The sequence below is a fragment of the Micropterus salmoides genome, unplaced genomic scaffold (genome assembly GCF_014851395.1).
Source record: "Micropterus salmoides isolate LMB-PRFRI ecotype aquatic unplaced genomic scaffold, ASM1485139v1 Ms_hic_scaffold_3, whole genome shotgun sequence".
Classification (NCBI taxonomy): domain Eukaryota; kingdom Metazoa; phylum Chordata; class Actinopteri; order Centrarchiformes; family Centrarchidae; genus Micropterus; species Micropterus salmoides.
Window position 1 is genome coordinate 10,876,129 of NW_024042261.1, and position 24,722 is coordinate 10,900,850.

Here is a 24,722-nt window from a genome sequence, read left to right on the forward strand (position 1 = left end):
TTATAGACTCCGTCTCATGCTACCACTAGAGCGAAAGCACCGCCAGCATTCAAAAGTGACCAAAACATCAGCCAGGAAGCATAGGAACTGAGAAGTGGTCTGTGGTCACCACCTGCAGAACCACTCCTTTATTGGGGGTGTCTTGCTAATTGCCTATAATTTCCACCTGTTGTCTATTCCATTTGCACAACAGCATGTGAAACTGATTATAAATCAGTGTTGCTTCCTAAGTGGACAGTTTGATTTCACAGGAGTGTGAGTGACTTGGAGTTACATTGTGTTGTTTAAGTGTTCCCTTTATTTTTTTGAGCAGTGTATTTATTCCTCGCCTTCATGTTAAAAGTAATTTCTGACCCGCTGCTGTCATGGTAACATGACAGCGTGTGTCATCTTACGTTCGGCAGCTGAAACTGCTGAAACTAACATTACAGCCAATCTGTGTAGAGACGGTCTGTGGAGTCTAAATCGTTTCAGTTATATTCTTTGCCCCACACTGATGCAGAAATACATTTGATTATCATACTGCAAGTTACTCTACTGAAATAACTCCATGTCAGAAACATTTAAAGTTGGAAATTAATGTCTGTTGTTGTTATCACAACTTATCAGTGACCTGGAAATTGGATTCATTTTAAGATATGCTACTATTGTCATTATTCTAATGTGCTTCATCAGTATGATTGAATAAAATATTAATTTATTTATGTTTTTTGAGATTTATTTTGGATAAATTGGTATGTTAATCGAGTAATGGGCAACAATTTTTTTTCTTTAGAATACACAATTAGTCGTTAGATTAATTGACTAATCATAAACATAATTTAGATTACTTTAGATATGTACAGCCCTAGTTGCATTGATACAACTCTAAACACGTTTTCCCTAGACAGAAATTGTCTACACCTGAAGAGGTTGTTCTGAATAGCAAATAAACAAGTCTCTTTCTTTGTGTACATCAGTTTAGCCAAAGGGTAGAATATTTCCAGACATTTGCAGGCCTTCCAGACATCTATATACTTAACCCTTTAACAGTTACCGAGAAGTTTTTTTTGAATGACTGTTTCAGTCATACTAATTTAGATCTCTCAGAAAGCAGTTTCCAGCTGCATCAGCTGTTTTTAAAATTTGTTACTGACGCTACATTTTCCATTTGTAACTTGTACAGTCTGCTTGCTTGTAAACCTGTAGAAAATTATATTAATTGACAAATCATGATGGCATGGCAATAAACAAAGCTATTTCTTTGATAATTCATTGCCAAGAAAATCAAATAATTAAATCCCCTTTTCTATTTTGCATGTTTGTGGAGAGATGTGAGATCACAAAATCACGAGGGTTTCTGGAGAAGAAGATATTTGTTGGGAGGGCAAACGTGTCTTGTTCCAGGATGCTACAGCGTAGCTCTATAACCTCAGACAAACACGCATAACTTGACACCCAACCCTGTGATCATGCTGTGTGGGGCACAGGGACATGAATCATGCCAGGATTGGCTGGTGGACATAATTATTCTCATCCTGAGTGGCTCGCCCAGAAGCTGTCATGTTCCCATGAGTCATGTTTGTCTTTGATCATGAAATATATACTTTTGTCAGAATATTACACCATTATGATATGTTAAAAAAAACAAACAAAAAAAACAGCATTTTGCTGCTCACGTTATTCAACTCCATCAAAAGGCTGTAATGGTTAAGAAGTCTGGCTTTATCAAACCCTTTCAACAACCATTAGATTATTATGTTTGGCCATCAAGCCAAAAACAAGGATGCTGTTTGTTCCGGTTGCACATATTCTAAATAGGATTTATGTAATTGAGTCTAATGGAGATGATAGAAACGCTTCCTGTGGTTTTGTAGTGGAAAAGCACTTCAGTGAAACTCCAATTATTCGTCTCCTTTCCAGCTCTTATGGAAGCAGGCGCAGTCGTTCCCCTTGTTTCCCGCCCTGGGCGAGATGGAGAGCCACATGTTCGAGTGTGTCAACCAGGCAGCTGTGCACGAAGAACTGGAGGACGAAACTCGCAGGTTGTGCGACGTCCGCCCTTTCCTACCAGTCCTCAAGCTGGTGACACGCAACTGCGGCCGAGCAGAGCGCCTGCTGGACTCCAAAATCGGCGTGCTCATTGGCAAGGGTAAGACAGCTTCACTTTTAAAACTGGCAAATTATCGTGCAAGCTCTCACACACAAGACTCCCTGATTGATGTGTTTACTGTCCCTGTTTGACATTCCCAATAAAGAAAAGCACTTAAGAGCTGGTAAGTGGGACAGTAAATCTTTCCCCCCCCACACAACAAGCCTTAAGCACATCCTCCAGTAGCTGTCCTACCCGGCACATTCACCCCAGCCATCAGACCTGAGGCCCATATGCAGCTGGCTCCTATCAGTGGCTCTGCTGTCTGATAGAGAAGTGTGAGGATGGACTGGACATGTTCCTGACATGTCATCCATCACCTGTCACTTTGTATTATCTCTGGTGAAGATTAGGCCTTTTTAGAGGAGCAGAGGGGGATCGAGCAGTACTGGAGAAAAGCCCAGTCCTCTGAGGTGATTAAACATTTGTTGAAACTCAGATTTGGTGCACAAGAGAAATAAAGACTTTCTTAATTGACAGCGATTTAATTGTTTAATCAAGAAAATAATTAGCAACTTCATTATTTTAAAATGTGACACATGCATGCACACAACTACATGCACGCTACATTTATTTTTATTTTGTCTTCATACAAATCATAAAAACACATAATTATAAAGAACCCCTATATCCTAGTACTCTTTAACAAGTGAAGTCGCACTCAAATGCACACATTCAGCCCTCTCCTGAACAATGATATCCAGTATTATGGAAGTCCTTGGGTCACATCATCAGAGGATAAGCAAAGAGGGAGAGAAGGGTCTCAAGTTTAATTGAGTTTAATTGAAGGAGACTTGGACGGTATTGATATTCTCTTCTCCTGGCTCCACTTTGGTCTGACATGATCTTTTTGTCAGAGTAAAGTGGTGTTTGCAAAAGGCACCCCACAGGCACGTCTGGATCGACACACACACCCCTAACCTCGTGCAGTGTGTCACAGTAACAAACTAACACACACTCGCCAGGCCAACCATGTTTTTTTCCCCTCCAGAAATACAGTCACACAAACCAGCTCGCACACTCTTACAATGCAGCTAATGTGGTCCGGAGCACTTCTTTGAATGCTGAGGGTCATATGAATGGTAAATGGCTTTAAATGTCAACATGTTGTTTTCATTACCAAGAGATTATTGTGCAGCACCCCTTTGATAAAAACACAGACAAAAGCTCAACAGGGAGCAGGGAGATGCAGTATGATCAGCCAAATAGCAGTTCATACCTCTAGTATTTGGTACTAGTGTGAATATTAGGAGTTTTTACACATTCACTACTACTACATACATGTGCCTGGCATCAAGTGTTGCACAGGTGTTTGTGCATTTTTAATGAACGTTGAAGCCTGTGTATATTTAAGCATGTTACCCTACAATCTACAGCCTCCTACTTGACAGCTTTGAATCTTACAAGCTTCATGTTTAGTTCACATTTAACAAAACTTAATCAGGGTCCCTACCTATTTCTAAAGACATAATGATTATTTTTAGAATGAGTTCTCATATCATGAAGACCCCTTGAGGCCTATTATGAGAGAGATTGTTACAAAATATTACTGTAATCTAATCTGTCCACTTAATTTAAAATCATGACACATCCTACTTTATAGCAATACCCTTTCCTTACCACCTCTAGGTCTCCATGAATTTGATGCTATAAATGACCAGGAGGTGAAGGACTTTCGCAGTAAGATGTTTCGTATGAGTGAGGAAAGGATGCAACAGGTCCAGATGATGACATGCACAGAGTGGCTGCAGGCCTGCTTCTCCCCACAGCTGGAGCCGGTGGCAGAGTCAGCCATCACTGATGGGCTCAATGACCTGAAAGTCATTATCCACTTTGACCAGTCTCAGGTAAGAGTATGTGGTCCACTGACTGTTAAATGATTTTTTTTCCCCCTTTATTTTTATCTTTCATTTGTCCTTGATTGCATTCAAAGTGAAGTTGGACAGTGGCTGACGGAAGTTGGACACAGGAAATCCCCCTAAACAAAGTTTCATTAAAACAACAATATTGTTTCCCTGCCTGGTTGTAGCACCCGGACCAGTTATCAAATTCCATGGGAACTTATAGCTAATGGGAAAACATCAATATTTTATCAATACATAACCTGACCTTTTAGACATCAAATGTGGCAAGGCCATCTAAAATATACAGACATCCAGGACAATTGTTCTACCTAGAAACTTGTCAAAGGAAGAGCCCTATAGGACGGGACAAAGGATTCCTCTTTTCAGTCCTGGAATTTACTATAGATTCCAGTGAATTTTGAGGAAGATCAGTTTTGAATTGGAAACATTTTAGTTTAATTCTCGAATATAAATAAATATTAGGGATGTAACAAAAGTAATCTTTTTTTTTTTTTTATTCCAAGCTTCAATTGAGGTTTTTGAATGACGCTTAAAAGGTCTGTTATATTTTATGACACCCACCCCCCAAAAAATTCAAGTGATTCATCAGATGAAAAGAGTTGGTCTATTTTTGTTAAGTACAGGCAAGTAGGATTTGTCATTTGCTGTTTGTAAACCCTTGACACAGAGAGAGAGAGAGAGCAGTGGTGTTGAGCCAGCTAGAGAGCGAATGAGGAGAGGGAACAGCGTTGGCGAAAACAAAGCAATGAATCAGAGAAATTAAAAGTAATTTTTAATTTTTTTTAATTTTTTAGAGCTAAAACAAACAAACACGGCCACACCTCTGCACAACCCTGCTGGAAAGAGCCACATTGCCAGATTTTGCAGCCGAAGCCACTGTTCATCCTACCCGCTGTGCTTGCGTGTAGCTCGGCCCCGCCCTAGGTCAAACAGACACAGCACACTCCTGTGGGTTGCAGAATGAATAGTCATGAAAAAAACTGCAGTATTTGAATTTTGATTTAGACTTCGAATGTCAAGCTGAATGAAGCTTCAAGCTTCGGTACAACCCTAATAAATATATATTAAAAAAAAAAACCAGGGCATTGACATTAAATTTTCAATTATCTTAGACCTTCTCTTAAGGCTCAGGGGCCTTACAGTGAATGGTACAAACACAAAAAGCTCTTCATGTACTTGTCTGTATTCATTATTGTCATAATTTTTTCTAACTGAACTGCATCAGGGGAAAAAATCTATTGACGCACTAGCAAAACCCATAAGGTGCTGCCTGTACAAAAACTCTGCATACATAATTCCCTCAGAACAGTGTGACTTGGTGGACCACTACAGCAGACAAAACCACCTTGTTTGAGTAGCAGAAGTAGCCATATGACTCCACCAATGCAGACACATGGAGCTCAGCCTTGGAGCTCACAGTTGGCAGTTTCACAATAGTCACGTGACTGAGCCCAACTAGCAAATCATGTGACAACACTAAGTGGGTCAAAACCATCAGCAAATTATGCCATCCTCCCGGACACACGCTAGCATGGCAGCTCAAGGGACGCAAGCACTGATTAAAATGAACTTCCCTCTCTTTCGCTGAACTCTGTCTCCTTCCATCTGTCTTTGTCTCTCTGTCTTTCTCTTTGCTCCGGTTAAAGAAATAACGTTATTTGATGATAAAACAGATGGTCGGGTCCCTCCAGACCTGTGTATATCAGCTTTGATAAACATCACAGACACACATGCACGTACACAAAGCCAGGCCATCTGTGTCAGTGCGCGCAGGTGGACATTGGCAGGAAGTCTTATTTGGGAGGCCAGTCACAATAAGCCACACTATAGACAGGAAGTGTGGTGGTGTAATTTAATGTTCTCATGTGAATATGACCAAGGTTTGGTGTGAACCTCACTCTTAGTTCTATCATTAGGATTATAGCGTATTTAGTGGTTAATCATGGCCATGTTCCTGTTAGTCTTGAACTACATTAACATCAAAATCTTATCTAACCTCATCTTCTAAATAATGTTCAGACAGTTTAAGGTAATGTTGTAAAATGCTTTCAGGATAGCTGTTTTTTTGGCGTTGTGGTTCCACCATAAGCCATGGACCTTTTTTGTTTGTTAATTAAAAATGGATGGCATTTTATTAAACCTCCAGGAAATTATAATTTCATCTCAGGTATCGGGGTCAGTGTCGTGTTATAAATAGGATGAAACAGCAGCAAGCCTCAGTGTGGCACATATTGGAACATAGGCTGGCTGTGGCACTGTGTGGATGCATTTTAGTGTCTGTTGCAGCGTGACTTCTTTCAACTACAGATTATAACATTTCCAAGTGATTATTTGTATATGAACTCTGTAACTGTGTGTGTGAAAATTCAGAGTATCTTGTTTTGAGCTATATGAGGAGTAAAGGGCCTGTCTGCATGATGTTGTATGTTAAGCCCTGTCTGTTCATGCCCACCTATCTTTTATTCTCTTCTTTGCTTTTCTCTATTCATCTCAACTAGACAACAGTGTATGGAAAAACTGTATGTCTGTATGTAAGTAGTGGAGATCATGTTTCACTCTCACAACTATCTTTCTATCTACCTTTTCACTATCTGATCTGAACCAGCAGCAAGGCCTCCAGCAGGTCATAAAGGGTGTGTGCATTCTGACATTTCTTCCATTTTGTTTTAACATCTTTTAGCCCAGATTTGACAAAAAAAAATGTTTTAGGAACAGTTATTGACATTTGAGCTGTTATCTCTCAAGGGTTACAGTTTGACTTTTGAGCTCTAGTAAACACTTGAATCAGTTTCTGTCTCTGCTTTCCTGTGTTGTCTTGCAGGACTCAGCCAGTCTGAAGGTGGCATCGTCCTGCACCTCCAAGGAGCTGATGGAGCTGGCCTTGAGGAAGTGGCTGACCACCCACGGTCCTGAGGAGGAGGCATGGAGGGGTCAGTACGTACTGAGGGTTAGCCAGTGTCTGGAGTTCCTCTGTGGAGACCACCCCCTGATTCAGTACAAGGTCAGTGGTCAAGGTCACCTCACTGCACAGCGAGCCGCTAACAGCAGCATTATGGTCGAAGCAAGCTAGCTGCTGGGGTGCTAATCAGCAACGTTGCCAAGCAAAACTAATTTTTGTAGTTTGACTGTCTTTTTCAGTTAGCTATATTGTTACCTTCACGGCATGTCTATCAAGTCAATTTACATACTGCAGCGGTTGGGCAACTTTTGTAGCACTAATTTATTAATTTAACACTCCCTGAAGTGTAAAGTATGAACATTGCGGTGGCTGCGGTGCTCCTCCGGTAGGCTTGACCAATAACGCGGTATTTCAATTTTGCAGTTATCGCGACAGCCATATCTGTTAGAGACTGATGGACATAAATCTGACTCAAATGTGTCACTTGTGTCAATGGCAAGTCCAGAGATTATGATGATAATAATAATGAAAAGTGATGAGCTTTTCTTGCTGTGTATTCTAAATATCTGCGTGGTTAGCACAGTTGTTCTAGGTCTGAGAAAGTCATGTGGTGTTACATTAGTGTGCCAATAACAGCCCAAAGCCTGGTTTATGATTCCAAGAAGAGACATTGTAAGATCTGACTTGGAAGAGTTTAGGTATAAACTAAAATGAAAGAGCTTGAAAGTGCAACAGTAATATTTTTGGTTGCGGTGCAGATGGTGAATTGTGTGTTTACAGTATGCATGTTTATGTGTAACTTGTTTTTCACTGTTTCAGAAAAGATTGAGGTAACAAACATTATGTGGCTACGTGTCCGCTGGCACATACAAAAAAAATTTAAAACACTTGTTGTGACAAATCTGGTTGTTTCTGAGCTGCGGTTCTGACGTAGGAGAGAATGAAAGATTGGCAGTGGGTTAACATATTTCATAGCGTGTTCTATCCTTAAGATAATCTCGCTGTTTGGTTCAACACTACTTCCTCTCCTTTGTGGAACAATGTCTTGTCTCAAGGCAAGTATAGGTTACCTGTTACTCCGGGAGTTTGTTGGAATTAAAATGCCTCAAGTCCAGGAGGCCTTCATTTTCAGTCAGGTATCATGAAATTTAAGATTTTAAGCACTGGTGTGTGGAACAATCGTTTCATTAAGACAGGGTTGTGCAGCTTCAGCAGCAGGTAAATCTGTATGTATCTGAAATTCAGCAAGCTTAGTTTGGTTGGTTACATGTCTTGATTGATTTATGTATTTATTTTTTTAAACGTAAGAGATAAATCAACTTGCCACTGGATGTGTTCCTGTCTATGTGCACCATTGCATGTTAACTTGATAAAGTCTGCTGAAAAGCTGTGCATAACTTTTACTTGTTATGGCTTGTTTATCTTTCTGTGCTAAACGTACTAGCTGATTCCACTTTAATTTCTAATGCAGCAATGTTTTGCACAGTTTGCTGTTAATTTTGTGCCTCACATTGCAGTGTCCTGATTTAAGTGAACAAAATAAGTTTACATTTTTAGATATAGAACACTATTAAAAAGGGGATCTAGCATTTGTGTGTGTGCTGTGCACAAAGCTAAAAGACTTCCTGTCTTGTTCGCAGTACATCCGTGCATGCATGCAAGCCAAGGAGTCTCCACACCTCACCCTGGTCCACACCAGCACCGTCAAGGGCATGTTTGACAAAGAGATCTCTGCCATCGGAGCGGTCGTTTGCCGCAAGTCCTCCAACCCACCTTTACCACTACCTCCTAAGAGAAGGGCTCCCACGGTAAATCCAGTAATGTGTGTCCCTGTGTGAATGAATGTACTTCTCACTTCTGTGTTGTGGTGGTTTGTGTCTATTTTTAAATCTGCTGTTGCTTTCAGAGAAACAGTACTTTACTAACAGCCATATATGTTGTTGTTATGTATATTGTCTTTTTTGCTAGTTGGAATTGTTTTCATATTCTATTGTTGATGTAATTGATGAATGAGATTTGATGGGTAATTATTTGGCATCACCAGGACTAAAACTGAGGGTGTGATGCATGTAAAAACGTTCTCATGTACTACATAACAACCACTTAATATCAGCCATTGTTTACTGAGTAGTGTTCGTGTTTCACCAAAATAGCGAAAGCCCTACTGTTTGTTTGATTCACCTGCACTGAATGAGGCAGGTGTGGAGGTTTACCAAGTAAACATGTACTTGGCAGCTGCCACCTGTCTTTTATGAGGCAGTGTTCTGCCAGCATTCGCCACGTTGTCAGAAAACATCACTACTTTCTCGGCGCTGCTGCCTCCATGTGTGCATCCACATTTAAAATGTCAGGTTGAATTTAATTGGCCTTTTGTTAGTGAGTCTCCGGATGTTTCAACTGCCTGATGCCATGCTGACTGTTGGTGCCCAGAGATGTGAGGTTTGGAAAGTCTGTAAATATTACAGGTGTGAATCATCCTATTAACACATATTTATCACGTGTAATCACAACTGCGTTAGAACAGTTGTTTTCATAACTTGTTCCTGCAGTTATGATTAAACATTTTTGTGGATTTACAGTAAAAACAGCCACACATTTCACCTCACTTCTGTTGGGGTTTTTTTTTATATACTTACTGGACAATATGGCTCAAGGAATCATTGTGTAACATGATTTACAATAAATGACCCCATGGAGCCCAGGATAAATGAAAATAATGTCCAGATAGTTGGTTAGGGCTAAATTAAAAATTATTTTCAATATCGATTTAGCCTGCTGATTCTTTTCTCCATTGAGTTCCTTTTTCTTTAAAATGTCAATGATGTGTCAAATTGTGAAAAAATATCCATAACAATTTCCCAGAATCCAAGGTCACGCCTTAAAGTATATCTGGGTTTTTGAGTATTGGTCTGACAAAACAGAAGAGATCCATTTTACGGTCAGTGAATATTCACATTTAAGTTAACACTTTCGAATGAAATCGTTAATGGATCATCAAAATTGTCGCTTTAGCTTTTAAATTTGGTCTATTTTACCTTTCTGTAATAGCTTTTGCTCAATCTTTTCATCAAGGCATAAATATATATGTATAAAATATATATATAATTTTTTTTTTTTTTCAAATCACCCATTTCCAAGTATCTTTTCTGTGCATGTTTTTTATTTTGCTGTCTTGGCGATCCTAATTTAATCTGATTGTGTATTTCTGATGCTGTATTTATTTGTTATTCACTTTGTAACTGTTTTAAGTGCTCTACAATAATAAATTATGCAGCAGTGCAGGAGGGAGGGAAATTGGAGGAAACCGAAGCAGACGGAGATTCTCGTCAGACTGTAATAAGCTTTCCATCGAAGTGTGGTGGTCTTAGAAAGGAAGTGAGATTTATTTTTCAGGAAAGGAACCTGTTATAGGAAAACCTGACTGGTAATTGGTCAAATACAGAACAGAAGGATGTGGTGTTTTTGTGAGGATACAGTTCATAGAGCTTTTGTTTCTGCCTGTAATAGTTGATGCAGACACAAACATGGTCACTTATCTGACAAGAGGCACATCACACGCACACAAACATTTAAACACGTCAACACACACAAAGACAGAGGCAGCAAACATCAGGAAGTGTGGTAGTTAGTCATGTTCATAGACTCTAGGTGTCATGTGATGCTGTTTTTCCTGCTGACTGCTGACCCTCGCAAATCCACTTGGCTTGACATCAGAATGACCCGCCTGACCTCCCACGGGGTGTGTGTGTGTGTGTGCGTGTGCGTGTGCGCAGCAAACTGGTGGGTGTGAAGAAGTAGCCTGTGGGAGTAAATCTATTTACAGTACATTATGCTAATACTGCTCACTCATTGCAAGTTTCTCCTCTCACTGTCCCTCTGCAGCAAGTACAGACATGTGTGTGGGACGTGTCTAGCCCGTTTAAGATAGCTCTATTGAAGGGCAGCAAGGTGAACGCGGAGGAGACGGCCAAGGTAAACTTTTGCTTTGTCCACATCCTTAACAGTCATTTGTTCCTGTTGCTATGTCACTGCAGACAGAAAACCAGTCTACAGTTGTACCCCAATTAATTAGGGAATATAAAGATGTCATGAAAGTCACAAAAAAGGTTTTTAATAACTGCTGTGAAGCCACTGTGAAATACTTCTAGATGAGCATTTTAATCTGCATGTTGTGACTCGTTTTGTTTTCATGAGGCTGAGCCACAAAACAAGTAGGCATGAAAGGATACGTTTGGTGGTCAGTTTTTTGGGTTTTTTTTTTTTTTTCTTCATATTGCCAAGAAAACACCAAATTCAACAATGAATAGATCCTAGTATCTATTGTCTGTGTTATGTATAAGTCTGACATGTCTTCTTCCTGTGCCATAAAGCACCATTGTTGTCCAAAAACAATTTAAAAACGTATCGGTTAGCTACACTGGCTGACATGTTCCTTCATTGCCATGAACACACAGACTGTAGTTTATTCTGCTGCCAGAAATGCTCACTAGAGCACCAAATATGGATTAATAGTCCTCGACAAAACGTTATAATGTTGCTATAAATGATAGTGCTCAGCTTTTTAAAAGTGAAACTGTGACAGAAGGAATTATTGTGTTTGGGGTTGAGAGCCACTGACGGGCTGCATTGGAAATATGAAAAATATAGAAGAAAATCAGACCTATCCTGTAATTATGTAAATAAATATTATTATAAAATATCTACATGCCAACCCCTCCCTCCCACCCACCCAGGTCCAGGTGAGGGCGGGCCTCTTTCATGGCACAGAGCTGCTGTGCAAGCCAGTAGTGAGCAGTGAAAGCAGCGGACGCTCAGACCATACCTGGAAAGACAGCATGCTGGAGTTTGACCTCTCTGTCTGTGACCTGCCACGCATGACCCGCCTCTGCTTTGCTATCTATGCCGTCATGGATAAGGTTAAGAAGCAGAAGTCCACCAAAAATGCTCACACAAACAAGTACCAGACCATCCGCAAAGCAGGGAAAGTGGTAAGAAAAACAGGCTTGTACACGAACAAACACTGTCTATAGTTTGCCTTAGGTCAAATAAAGGCCTATAAAATAATAAAGGTATCCATGACTGATAATTAATCACTGTTTTTCTCTCTGTGATCCAGCACTACCCCATAGCATGGGTCAACACAATGGTGTTTGACTACAAAGGCCAGCTGAAGACAGGAGACATCATCCTGCACTGCTGGTCTTCCTTTCCTGGTATACGCACACAAACGCTCTCCCACTTACTTTATCTCCAAAGACAATTAAACTACGGTCAAATGAGCTTCTCCAGTGATTGCCTCCATGCAGTAAATGCATGTCATGTGTATCTGTATGTGTCTTCCCCAGACGAACTTGAAGAGATGCTCAACCCTATAGGAACCATTCAGACCAACCCATACACTGAGAACGCTACAGCACTGCACATCCACTTCCCAGAGTACTCGTCACACCCCATCATCTTCCCCCCATTCGACAAGGTCGGACAGCTGTCAGTCATTGTACTCCGTCTCACTCATAGAAAGACAATGTCTCTAACCTTGTTTTAAAGACTTAACTGCAGTTGAATTTGTCACCGCAGTGGGTTTGTGCTCTTCAGAACGTTACCTAATGATTATGATGAAGTGGTGGCTGTCAGCATGAGAGAATGTGCTCGGCCTGCCTAATGCGTTGTCTCAGCGTGTGTTATCGGTCATACAATGCTGACTTACTTTTTGCAGATACTGGAAAAAGCTGCAGAGATCGCCAGAGCAAGTGACTGTGCACCCATGGTGAGTTGATATACAGCAGGACATAATTGTGTGAAGATGGCAAAACATTTGTTTGCATTCAGAATGCAGACAAGGAGAAAATAATGTGACCGGTTTCCCTGTAACAAATACACACACTTTAGCAAGGTGTAACAGGAAAAATATTTATATCCCCTTCAAAACTAGAGACTAATCAGATAACTTGCATGTTTTCCTCTCACCGCCCCTCAACTAAAGGCCCACTCCTGGGCGTGTTGCAGGGAGTTACATAATCCTCCCTTATGTAGAGGGCATGCCTGAGCACACCTCTTTTAATGTGAGGTGTGTATGTATGTGAGAAACTGTGGATTAACAAACTACAACTCGATGTTTATTTTTTTTACCGTATGTCAATTTGTGTCACTTTTCAGAACCACACAGTTCCTCTAATATTGTTTGTTTGTAATCAAAGTTTGAGCTGCTGTCTGTTTTATCATAGCATCGTTATGAGGTTTGTATTTATATTATTGGCTGTTGCAAATGTGTCCCCTTTTTTTTTTTAATCTGAAGACATACAACTTGCTTTAAACAGACAATATGAGAGTCCTTGCTCTGATAAATTTCTGGAAACTTTGATACACACTGCCATCTTGTGGTTCTTTACAGTCGCTGCTGCTACTTATGGTCATCCTCTGATTTCTGTTCACGTCCTGGCTCTTTTCTTCATCAACTCTCCTTCATCCCTTTCTCTCCTCTACATGTTCTTTGTATTCTTTTTCCCAAACTCCCCAAACCAACCGACCATTCTTCCTTCCTCATTTCTGTCAGGGTCGTGGCGGTAAGAAGTTCCACATAGAGCTGAAGGAGATCATGGAGCGGGACCCGCTCTCTCAGCTGTGTGAAAACGAAAAAGATTTGATCTGGACACTACGCTACGACTGTCGTGAGAATTTCCCTCAGTCACTGCCCAAGCTGCTGCTCTCCGTCAAGTGGAGCAAACATGAGGACATGGCCCAGGTTAGCCAGCGGATCCACTGTTTATGCATTTTAAGAGGACAAAGTCAGTTCTCTTCAATGTACAATTTGGTGACACCATAGATAAATTAAATTGAAAGTGGTTGTTACATTGTTACAAGGTAAAACAACTGTGTACTTTGGATGTGACGTCAGTGTTTATGAGGACAGTGCTTGTAAGATTTATACTTAAATCAACAAACTTCATATCTGATACTGTTAAAGTATTTTTGAAACTTTGAATACTTTGTCACATGATATAAGTATTTACATGTTTTCACATGTAAGTTGTATTGGTTGGTGCTGCACTTGCATTTAAACATCTTAAATTGACAGAACTACCCTCACATAAGATTTGACTTAATCAGCCCTTTTAAAAACCAAAATTGGCTCTCTTCCAGTGAAATTAACATGCCCTCTTAAGCTAAGTACAACTATTGACTCACTAATTAACCCACTTTTCTAGAAAGAGAATGTGCAACATTAAACCCGCATGTTACTTGTGGAGAGACACTGATGTTGCCTGCTGCCTGTACTGTTTGGAAAGCAGAGCCCGGGTCAATCACAGCACACATGAAACAAACTCCTGTAACGGGCAGTTTACTCAGGAGAGGTTGCTTCATAGCAGGCCATACGAAAGTGTTATTTTCACACCTTATTGTCATCACAGTTACTGTAAGATTAATTTAGCAGCCATGGGGGTGACCTCAAGACAAATCACACTTTTATATTAAACGTTTTATTCGCTGAGTTACACAAGGAACGTGCATCTGTGTAAGTCTTAGTGTGTGTGTGTGTGTGTGTGTGTCAGCTCCAGGCACTGCTTCAAATCTGGCCCAAACTGAGTCCCAGAGATGCTCTGGAGCTTCTGGACTTCAACTACCCTGACCAGTATGTCAGAGAATATGCTGTGGGTTGTCTGCGTGACATGAGGTAAACATATGTATCCACCCACACATTCATTTTTATATAATACAGTGGCCTTCTCTATTTTTCTTTGTCTCATATTCAAGATTCTACATTCATATCACCATGTTACATTTCCCCTGCTACTTGTTGCTCTGTTTTTTAAATTATAAATGATGATATGCATGAGTTACACTCAGTTGATAGTGCTGTGTGTTGTCTGTTTATGTGAGAGACGGGCATATAATCATTTTAAAATCCAACTAAAACTTTATAAATGAAAGAAAGGTAAAAGCTAGAAAACTACCTAAGAGAACTTCTTCTCATGCTTCTCTCTTTGTTCCTTTCCCCCATCTCCTCACCAGTAATGAGGAGCTGTCGCAGTACTTGCTACAGTTGGTGCAGGTGTTACGCTATGAGCCTTACTATGACTGCGCCCTCACCCATTTCCTGCTGGAGCGAGCCCATGGGAACCGCAAGATTGGACACTTCCTCTTCTGGCACCTACGGTGTGTATGGACACACATGTGTCTGTTATCACATGTGCACATGCACAGATGCATTTTAGAAAGACACTGAGAAAGTTTGTGAGCAACATTTCAGCATTGAAGTTTCTCTTCTGACAGTGGCTGTTTTGCTGCCCTCTACAGGTCAGAGATCCACATGCCAGCTGTTTCAGTCCAGTTTGCCCTCATCCTGGAGGCCTACTGTAGAGGCAGCATCCCTCATATTGAGGTTCTAAAGAAACAAGTAGGTCACACACTCAATCTCTATTATTTCTTGTCTCATGCACACACAGTTCAATGTTCTCACAATTTATTTCTTTTTCATTTTTGCTAACTCTACTTTACTAGTCTTAACTCAAGAACCAGAATAGCTATAGTCTATTGTCAACCCAGACAGGACTAGATTTATGGTATTTTTAGCATGACCCTCCTGCCCTCTAACCTTTGCCCTCTACAGTGTTGATTCTGACAGTCACTCCTGTGGACGCTTCCTCCTACTTCCTCATCAGCACAGTCATTTATCTGCCCACTTTCCTGTTTGGAAGTGCTTGCACACTGGCTTGGGATCACAATGCTGACACAGTCTGTTTCAGGAGAATGAGCTCAGTAGTCTCCAACAGGGATGAATCCATTCCAAGGGCTTGTTGGCGGGTTTCAGTCAAACAGACTCATATTGTCAAGATTTGCAACTGTTGTAATGTTGTAATGTGTTCTGTCTTTTGACTGTACCAGGTGGAGGCCCTGAGTAAGCTAAAGTCAGTGAATGAACTAATTAAGCTGGGAACCATCAAGAATGCTCGGAGTAAGACCAAGGAGGCAATGTTGACCAAGGAGGCCATGATGACATGTCTAAGGCAGAGCGGCTACTCAGAGACTCTGTCAGACCTTCACTCCCCTCTAAATCCCAATGTCCTGCTGTCGGGCATCAAGTAAGACGACGCTATTCTGAACATAGGTCTTACGTTTCAGATCGGAATGAACTTTTTCTCCTCTGTTTCATGATGCGTCATTCCCTGTCTTTCTCTCATTGTCCCATCAGTGTGGAGAAGTGTCGGTACATGGACTCTAAGATGAAGCCACTCTGGATTGTGTACAACAACAAGCTGCTGGGGGGCGACACCCTGGGAATTATCTTCAAGAATGGAGATGGTACTTTCCGTCTTTCAAGTAATCTCTGCTTTTGCTTTAAAAAGCTCAATATTTTCTTTTGAAATTAAGAAAACTTTTCCCACTTTTCTTCCTCACTTACTCTCCTTTCCTAGACCTAAGACAAGACATGTTGACCCTCCAGATTTTGAAGTTAATGGATCTGCTTTGGAAGGAGGCTAATCTGGACCTCAGGTGAGGGGTTTTTTTGTTTTGGTTTTTTTGTGCTTGCATCTGTGCGTGTGACAGACTTTGTCGAGCTTGTTTTTTTCCTGCTCTCTGTAGGGAAGGGGAAGCTCTGGTGGGGTGCAACAGAGGAGGGGAGACACTAAATCACCCCATGCTAGTTTGACCTCCAGCCCTTTTACACCCTATACACATATATACACACACACACAGACATACGATATCTGCTTTACATCTTAATCAAGTCCACACTTTTGTGCTCCTACAACCCTTTTTTCTCCCTTTGTCATACACTGGCACATCTGGAGCTGAACAGCGGAGGGGGTTGTTTTGACAGTTGAGCTTGAGGACGGTGCTTCAGATTACAGGGATGTGTTTGAACACGGTGATGGGACTTTGTGAATAAAGGGAGGGATAATGTAATGATACCACTGTGATGTGGTAGACGTGAGTTTGTTCTGTGATGTCTTGCTGATGTATTTTACCCCACATATCCTTACTTGTCAGCTGTCTGTCTTCTCATTGATGTAAACTCAACAACCATCAAGAGGTCTCCCTTAAACATCTAATTAATTATTCAGTCTTCTTTGAGCATTGGGTCATGGACTATGTATTAGCGGTCACTGTGTCAGTAAATTATTACTGAAAAAGGAAGTAATTTTAGGAGGATTTGTCCAGGTCACACATTTCTGCAATGAAGACCTACTGCCATCTTGTGGAAAGAAAGGAAAGGTTAAGGGGAATGAAGAAGAAAATGTATCAAATTCTGGCTGGTGTGCATGCCATTACATAATCACCATATTTTCTTCCCCGTATGTTCCTGTCTGTCCTGTCCCAGCTCAGTGTAAACAGCATGACATTTTATTACTGTCTGACAGAGTGAATTGCACCCAGGCGAGTGCTATATGAATCAACCTCAGATTTGATATGTATTACAGTATGTATATGCAGTGTGTGAAGTGTAAAGAAATCTACATGTGGAATTTGTTATAAATTAGTATCTGTGGTTGGTATTTTTCAGGCTAACTGACATAGATATACATATTTACTATATTCCCTAATGGGACATGTAAACAGTAGACATTTTGGTGGAAATGAGGTTTATGTGTGTTCTGCATATATCAATAGGGGTGGCTGGGTCCCATATTTTGAATTTGTTATTCAATAACAAATTCTTTTCTCTACATATCATGCAGAATTGTACCGTATGGTTGCCTAGCGACAGGTGACCGGGCAGGGCTGATCGAGGTAGTCTCGTCAGCAGACACGATTGCCAACATCCAGCTGACCAGCAGCAACGTGGCAGCAGCTGCGGCCTTCAACAAGGATGCTCTGCTCAACTGGCTTAAAGAGAGGAACTCTGGGTAAGACGCTGCCCGGTGACGAAATTAACCTTCAAGTAACGGCATTTCGAGCATCTTTTGGAATTCAGGATATGTTACAGGTGGCAGTGACCACTGAGGTTTGCTTAGAAGAGAATCCAGGCAAAATATGTGCTTATGTGTATCCCGTGTATATTTCCTCTTGACAGTGATGCTCTTGATCGGGCTATTGAGGAGTTCACTCTGTCATGTGCAGGCTACTGTGTAGCCACCTACGTCCTCGGCATCGGAGACCGCCACAGTGACAACATCATGGTCCGCAGCACCGGACAGGTTGGTCCTTTTATCTGTAGAAAAGATCCAGTCTCCATTTTGTTTCTCCTGACTCCACGGTGCTTACTGATTGGCCTTCTTGTCTGTCAGCTCTTCCACATAGACTTTGGTCACATCCTGGGCAATTTCAAGTCCAAGTTTGGCATCAAGAGGGAGCGTGTACCATTTATCCTCACACACGACTTCATCCACGTCATACAGCAGGGCAAGACGGGATACACAGAGAAATTTGGCAGGTTTGTTCCTCTTCTTATAAGCCTCTCTATCTATAATGCACCCTGTTAGAATCGACTCACTTGTCAGTGAAGCCAAATTAAAACTTCCACCTTTTATCATAGAGTTCAACGAGGCTGTTAGAAATGTTCGATTAATTTCACACAGTTGATTGTGGTGTTAATGGATTGTTGGATTTAGATAACTTTGTTTGGACCATTTAAGAGGCAGCTTAAACCACTTTAATATGATGAGCAGGTACAGTCAGTCAGCACCGGTAGTGTTGAAATGAGCATTAGGTAGCTAAATGAAGTTGTTGATGTGCGTATCGCCCCAAATCCATTAGAGGGAGACACGGTGAGCTTTATTTTCACAGGACTTGTTGAGGGCATCACACCACAGCTTGCGCACACCTTTGTCGGGGCAGTACCTTCTCCCACCAGCAATTGGCAGTAGAAGCTCAGTTACTGATGAACAGGAAGTCAAGTCTCTTTCTGGATCCATAAATAAAATCTTTGTTATTGCCTTTTTTCCACAAGTTTAAACCACCCTGTACGACGCTGACTGATATCTCGAGTGTACAAATTACTAGTAAAATATATCATACAAAATGTTGACATGATTTAGATGACTAAGCTGAAAGATCACAAAACTGAAAATATACAAACCTCAACAACATTTATGTGTTATTGAGGCTTGAGATGAGTGTACATTGGTATGTAGCATTCATAGGCTTCATGAAGCAGCACTGTCAAACCTACATTGTTTACCAAATATCAGTGATGGCATCTCATTTTGTGGAATGGAAATGCCCACCTGTTCCAGTAATCTGTGTTATTATGACCTACATTGACAACTGTAAAGATGTGCGTAACATCTGTTTCTGTTGCTGTAGTTACTACAGTTCAGAAATAATCACATTAAACAGATCATTATCTTGTGTGGGACAGACATTCACATCCATTGGAAAAACTTCTACCCTCTTGGGTTTGTGAGCATCACAGCCTGTTATCCAATGCATTTTGATCACTGCATAAGCCATACCACACTGAGTTTCAGATGAGTGCTGGATTGTTAACACTGGATAAAGCCTGTGACCATGAAATATCCTCACATATCACTAGTGAAGTAGTTGGCATCACATTTTAAATTACTCACTCAATGGCTCTATGTATAATACTCAGTATGCCCATGTGACATTTAAACTGCCTACAACTCAACTTCACAGCTGGGTGTTGGTGAAGGGCAGCCTACAGGTGCTTGATCTTCAAGTCAACTTGTCAATTCTACCGTGTACAAGGCACACAGAGGATTGAAATTGCGTTTCTCTCACGACCCATGATGATAGCAGGACAAAAACAAAATAACAAAAGCCGCCATTTAAAGTAGGTGGTCAGACAGTACTTAACAAATTATTTGTTATACTGTTATACCAATGCAACAGTTGTCTTATATAAATAATTTGTCCACAGTGCAACGTTGCAAGTATTGTGCCATATTTAAAATATATCCAGCCTGACATGAGATCATGAGCTACAAAATGATCTACCCTCCAAAATGTTTATCTGTAAAAAGAGAAGAACAGTTGTGGTTCATTGCTGCGTCAGCAAATGTGGTATGTGTGGGTTCAAGATATAGTACATTGTGTACCAGATCAGAGCTGAAATACCCTGGTGAAAACATACCCCCTCTATATGATGACCTGTATGTTGAAGTATTTCCTTTATAATAAAGGTCTGCTTTGATATTCAGCACCTCTTACTTATATCCTACAAAATTAACTACAGAAAATATTAAAATGTTTGCAATAGAACAACTGTGCTGTTTATTGAACCATACACGTTGTGATCATTTAGATCTGTTAGCTTCATGGAAGAAAATGATCAGGTCTTGCACGTCAGTGCTTGTAATGAGCACTTTGAAACCACCTCCTATGCTGACACAAAGTCGGAATGCAGTGAGTCACTGGGTGCTAAAACATAAAGGACATGTTTGTCACCCATTCTGAACTTCATGCAGCACAGACATCTGCAGATATTTACCAGTAGCCAGACTTCTCTGGCTCCTATACAGTGCCAATGTTCTTTTGCGATGCCTCCTTTTATGGAAAGGAGAGCCATCGTCGTGACCGTATTTATGAAGTCAAACAATTGTTGAAACTGTACTGTATCTGACAGAAATAATGAACGGTGTATGTGTGTCTGTGTTGGTTCTGTAGTTTCCGTCAGTACTGTGAGGAAGCCTATCTAATCTTGAGGAAGAACGGGAACCTCTTCATCACACTGTTTGCCCTCATGCTGACTGCTGGACTGCCTGAGCTCACCTCAGTCAAAGACATCCAGTACTTAAAGGTATTACATACGCTCACACAGCAGTTTTTAAACATGTAAAATTGTGTGAAAGAAAATTGATGCCTCACATAGAAATCTACACCTTGTAAACTGTGATTTCGCAGCTAATTTGAATTCCCCAGAGAAGTTTTGTGCATCTCCTCAGCTTCATTCATTTTTGACAAGGTATCAATTCTGCAAAGAGAAGATGTAGGGGAGAAGAAGTGGAAATTATAGTTAATGATGATGAAGTGCACTTAAACGAGATATAACTAAATTTGTCACATGAAAGCTGCATGTCTCCAAGGCAACACGAGGGTTAGATTAGTATGCTCCAGTTTTGTTTTTTTGGGAGAGTAAATTAGGGGAAAGAGAAGAGGGATGAAATGCAACAGAGGTCGTCTACTGGATTTGAAACTGGTATGTTGCAGTTGCATGGTCCAGGGCACCATTTTAAACCGAGCTTCTCTGTGCAGAATGATGTATGTGCAGAGTTTGACACCAGAAGGCTGTTCCCCATTGATCTGCTGAAAAGGGAAAGTTCCTCTGTGCTCAGTAGAAGTACAAGCAGGATTTTGTGACATCACGACTAGTTTAGAGCCAATCAGGCATCTGACACCAGTGTTGATGTGGAAACCTGAAACAGTTCACATAACTGTTTTCTATAGATCTTAACATATCAGCTTGGGAGAAGCTGTATATTTATATATCAAACGTTTTTTATTTTATTATTATTATTATAATTTAGCTGTGTCCTTTTCATCAACTTCTTCAACACTTCTCCATCCTTCTGCCCTCCACGACTAATCCTGCTCCTTTCCCACAATCCCTCCCTCCTCAGGACTCTCTGGCTCTGGGTAAAACGGACGACGAGGCGCTGAAGCAGTTCCGCCAGAAGTTCGACGAGGCCCTGAGAGAGAGCTGGACAACAAAAGTCAACTGGATGGCCCACAATGTGGCCAAAGACAACCGCTCCTAGAGCAGCTGAGACCCTTCAAGGGCCAGGGGCAAAGAGGACACGGGGAAGGAGTGTTCGAGTGTGCAGGAGGGGAAAGGTGTGCCAAGGAGACGGGGTGACAGCCACCCTGATTTAAAGAAGGGAATCTAGCAGAATATCTCAAACATGAGCAGATTCACCCACATATACTGTACAGAGTAAACCTAAACCTGATGAAACAGCACCCTTACTCACTGTATCCCTCCTCGCCTTGCATCACTCTGAAAAATCCAAATTCATGGTCTTGTGAGATTTCTGTGGAATCATGGTGGGTAAAGTCATTGCAAGTTTTGCACAGGCACAACAGCTGATGGAGCACACAGCCAAAGGAAGGGAACTGAAGCACCCGCTCTGCCCACACTAAAGATGAACTGTCCCCACGGAAAGGGCTGACGACAAAAATCATGTTGTGGAGTGGTTGAAACTCGGCTTGTATGGACTCTGAAGGGACACATGGTTTGAACACACCCCTTGTATAAGTACAATGGAGATAACAAATGGGGTTGGGAAAGGTGGAACTGAAAGACAAACATCTGACCCCCATGTCTTAATTCAATGTGCCACGCCCACAGGAAGTGCATCTTAACTGTCTCCCTCCCACTGCCTCAACGTGTGCCTCAAAACTGTGGGAAGATTGTATTTTTTATGAGTTTTCTTTTTATTTAGCCATTTAAAAACGTTTCATGAGATGTCTATGTGCCAGACTACTTTACTAGTCCGCAGAGAAAACTTGTGTTAGGGAAATATTGAAAGACAAGGAATGATCAGAGAAAAAGGTGCCCTGAGCCTTTCAGCCGACTGTTTGAATCTCGCTGTATCTGGACTATAGAACACTGGAAAGTTTTCAGAACATATGAAATAATAAGAAATTTCAAATAGCATTTTAATTAACTAAACACTTTATTTTAGTTTCTTTTATTTTGAAATGACAGTGTGCATCATTTCTTCCCGAATTTTCAAATCAAGAGCATTATTGGACAAAGTGTTGTCTGTCACCTGTGAGTTATCACTAGTCAACTTGTCGTAAAGTCTAAAAGGATTGTCAGCCTTCTAAAGCGCCATCCCACTCATGCTAGCAACCTTGACAGATAACCTCAATGAGGAATAACTGATGCTTTTTTAACATGTTAGGACCAAAACAGAAAGCAAATGTTAAGTCATTTTATTATTCATACTGTGTTTTTAATGATCAGTTTCTGAATTGAATGTGAACATATGTGCCGCTGTCTTTTTTTTAAGTGTATTTGTTTTTATATGAGCAGGTGTGGGCAGAGTTGGGGGCATGCGTGGGCGTAGTTTTATCGGTAGGGACATTACACTGCGATGTAAAGCTACTTCCTCGTTTCGACATATGGTGCTCCTGAGCATCTGCATCTGTGTTTGATTTTCGTGCAATATCCGAGTATATGAACCATATCCTATTATATAAAACCTTAGGCCTGGGCCTAAGCCTATAATGGTTTTTCTGTTGGTTTGTGTGATGCAGCTGTATTTCGCACCACTAGCCTTCAAAAGTCTCAGACACTGGATATTGTCAAATGTACAGGCTTTTATTGTTTTGCTGGTTTTTGTTGTCATAGGAGTTTTATTAAAGTTGTTTTCCACCGCGCTGCATTTCCGCCTGTCTGTTTCCTTTTTCTAGATGTGGGTTGTGTGACTGCACCCACTCAGGGCAGCATGGATTTTTCTGTTTTTAGAGCTTTGATGAATACTTATCGATTGTAGACCAGAAATAAACTCAAATTACTATTTTTGCCTGCTTTATGTGCAAGTGAAAATAGAAAAAGAAAGTACCTTCATTGCCAAATAGAAGGTATTCATATAGATACTTATGCTGTACTCTAAGATAACATGCACAAATGACAAAATCTTGACTCAAGGGAACTATGCTTTTAGTCTCAGAATCTTGAGATGCACAAATGAGCATTAATATTGGTTCTGTATCTGCACACACTGACCTTCCCTTCAGTATCTTCTCTGCTAAATCAGGTCACACTGCCTCTGATTGGCTCAGTTAGGGGGCGCATAATACTAAACAAGTGAGAATATACTGCAGACTTTATGCGAAGAAAGGTCTGAGCAAGGGCATAGAATATTGTTTCGCAACCTGACACACTTAAAAGATGAAAACAGGAACTCACTAGCAGCTGAAAAAAGCTCTAGTAAATAAACCACCATTACTCTGCAAGCCACCAGACCCTACCGCAAGGAGTCACTTTAAAGGCAGGTTTTTGGCTTCTACCTAGTTCATTTTATTATTTACACCTGAGCTTTTCCAACAGTAACATGTCAAAATGTGTCCCATGAAATAGACCTCAGTGCCTTGATGTAAAACTTTACCCTTTAGAATCCTTGCCTATGCACAGTGTGCACTGATTTTAGAAATGCAAATTGCTCTGGTCGTCTTACGGTTCTGGTTGTTTATGACAACTGAAGCCTGTGCGTGTTTCCACACTTGCATGTGTGTCAGCATTGCCTCTGGTGACCTATCTCAACACTAGAATTAAAGGATATTAAGGGGATCTCTGCAAATGCCACCCTCCTCATCATGAAGCTCCTTTGTGTGAGGGCTCTGAAGTGCACAAAATTGCTTTTTTTTTTTTTATTGCTGTTTGTATGACTCAGGAACTGCATTTCTTTTCGCTCTGTGGGGAATGTTAACAAAGTCTCTACCTTCCGCTGTCATCATTTATTGGCTCTCTTTTTACTTGAAGCCACAATCATTGCTCTGTGGTGTGAATCATCTGCTGTATGTGTTCGTGTGTGGCGGTTCACTGCGGTTACATAATTCAGTAATCTGGAAGGGTTGCTCATAAGGAGTGCAGACACAGTTGCACATATAAACAAGGGACAACATCTGAATTTATCTCAGCACAATCTCTTATGCCATCATTGGTATCAATAGATCACATAAACTGGAGAAACAATTACTAACAGCAAGCCATCCTTTGGTCCCCTGACATCACTGTATGAAACAGGTGGCTAATATTTCCCTCATGCTGCATCCCACACACAGGTGGTCAGGGATTCACAATGACTCACACAAGACGAAAATAAAAGCAAATCAAACCAGTGTTATAATGGCTTATCTTCTGGCAAAACATCATGTTACTAACATGATTAAAGGCAAATGTCTGGTATTTTTTAAG

General features: G+C 40.9%; 1 protein-coding gene across 1 annotated transcript in view; it reads left to right on the forward strand.

The window, feature by feature from the left end:
• The window catches only part of pik3cb (phosphatidylinositol-4,5-bisphosphate 3-kinase, catalytic subunit beta), a 55,675-nt gene extending 32,488 nt beyond the window's left edge, over window positions 1-23,187 (forward strand). Inside the window, exons 4-24 of the mRNA XM_038693595.1 lie at window positions 1,903-2,131; window positions 3,761-3,978; window positions 6,818-6,997; window positions 8,536-8,703; window positions 10,778-10,867; window positions 11,629-11,883; window positions 12,012-12,108; window positions 12,241-12,371; window positions 12,612-12,662; window positions 13,449-13,637; window positions 14,446-14,567; window positions 14,906-15,049; window positions 15,191-15,290; window positions 15,779-15,975; window positions 16,086-16,195; window positions 16,309-16,387; window positions 17,575-17,742; window positions 17,910-18,033; window positions 18,124-18,269; window positions 20,465-20,597; window positions 21,418-23,187. Coding sequence (XP_038549523.1) covers window positions 1,903-2,131; window positions 3,761-3,978; window positions 6,818-6,997; window positions 8,536-8,703; window positions 10,778-10,867; window positions 11,629-11,883; window positions 12,012-12,108; window positions 12,241-12,371; window positions 12,612-12,662; window positions 13,449-13,637; window positions 14,446-14,567; window positions 14,906-15,049; window positions 15,191-15,290; window positions 15,779-15,975; window positions 16,086-16,195; window positions 16,309-16,387; window positions 17,575-17,742; window positions 17,910-18,033; window positions 18,124-18,269; window positions 20,465-20,597; window positions 21,418-21,555 — 3,069 coding nt within the window. The 3' untranslated portion in view covers window positions 21,556-23,187. The remainder of the gene's footprint in view (window positions 1-1,902; window positions 2,132-3,760; window positions 3,979-6,817; window positions 6,998-8,535; window positions 8,704-10,777; window positions 10,868-11,628; window positions 11,884-12,011; window positions 12,109-12,240; window positions 12,372-12,611; window positions 12,663-13,448; window positions 13,638-14,445; window positions 14,568-14,905; window positions 15,050-15,190; window positions 15,291-15,778; window positions 15,976-16,085; window positions 16,196-16,308; window positions 16,388-17,574; window positions 17,743-17,909; window positions 18,034-18,123; window positions 18,270-20,464; window positions 20,598-21,417) is intronic.
• Window positions 23,188-24,722: the final 1,535 nt, after the last annotated feature.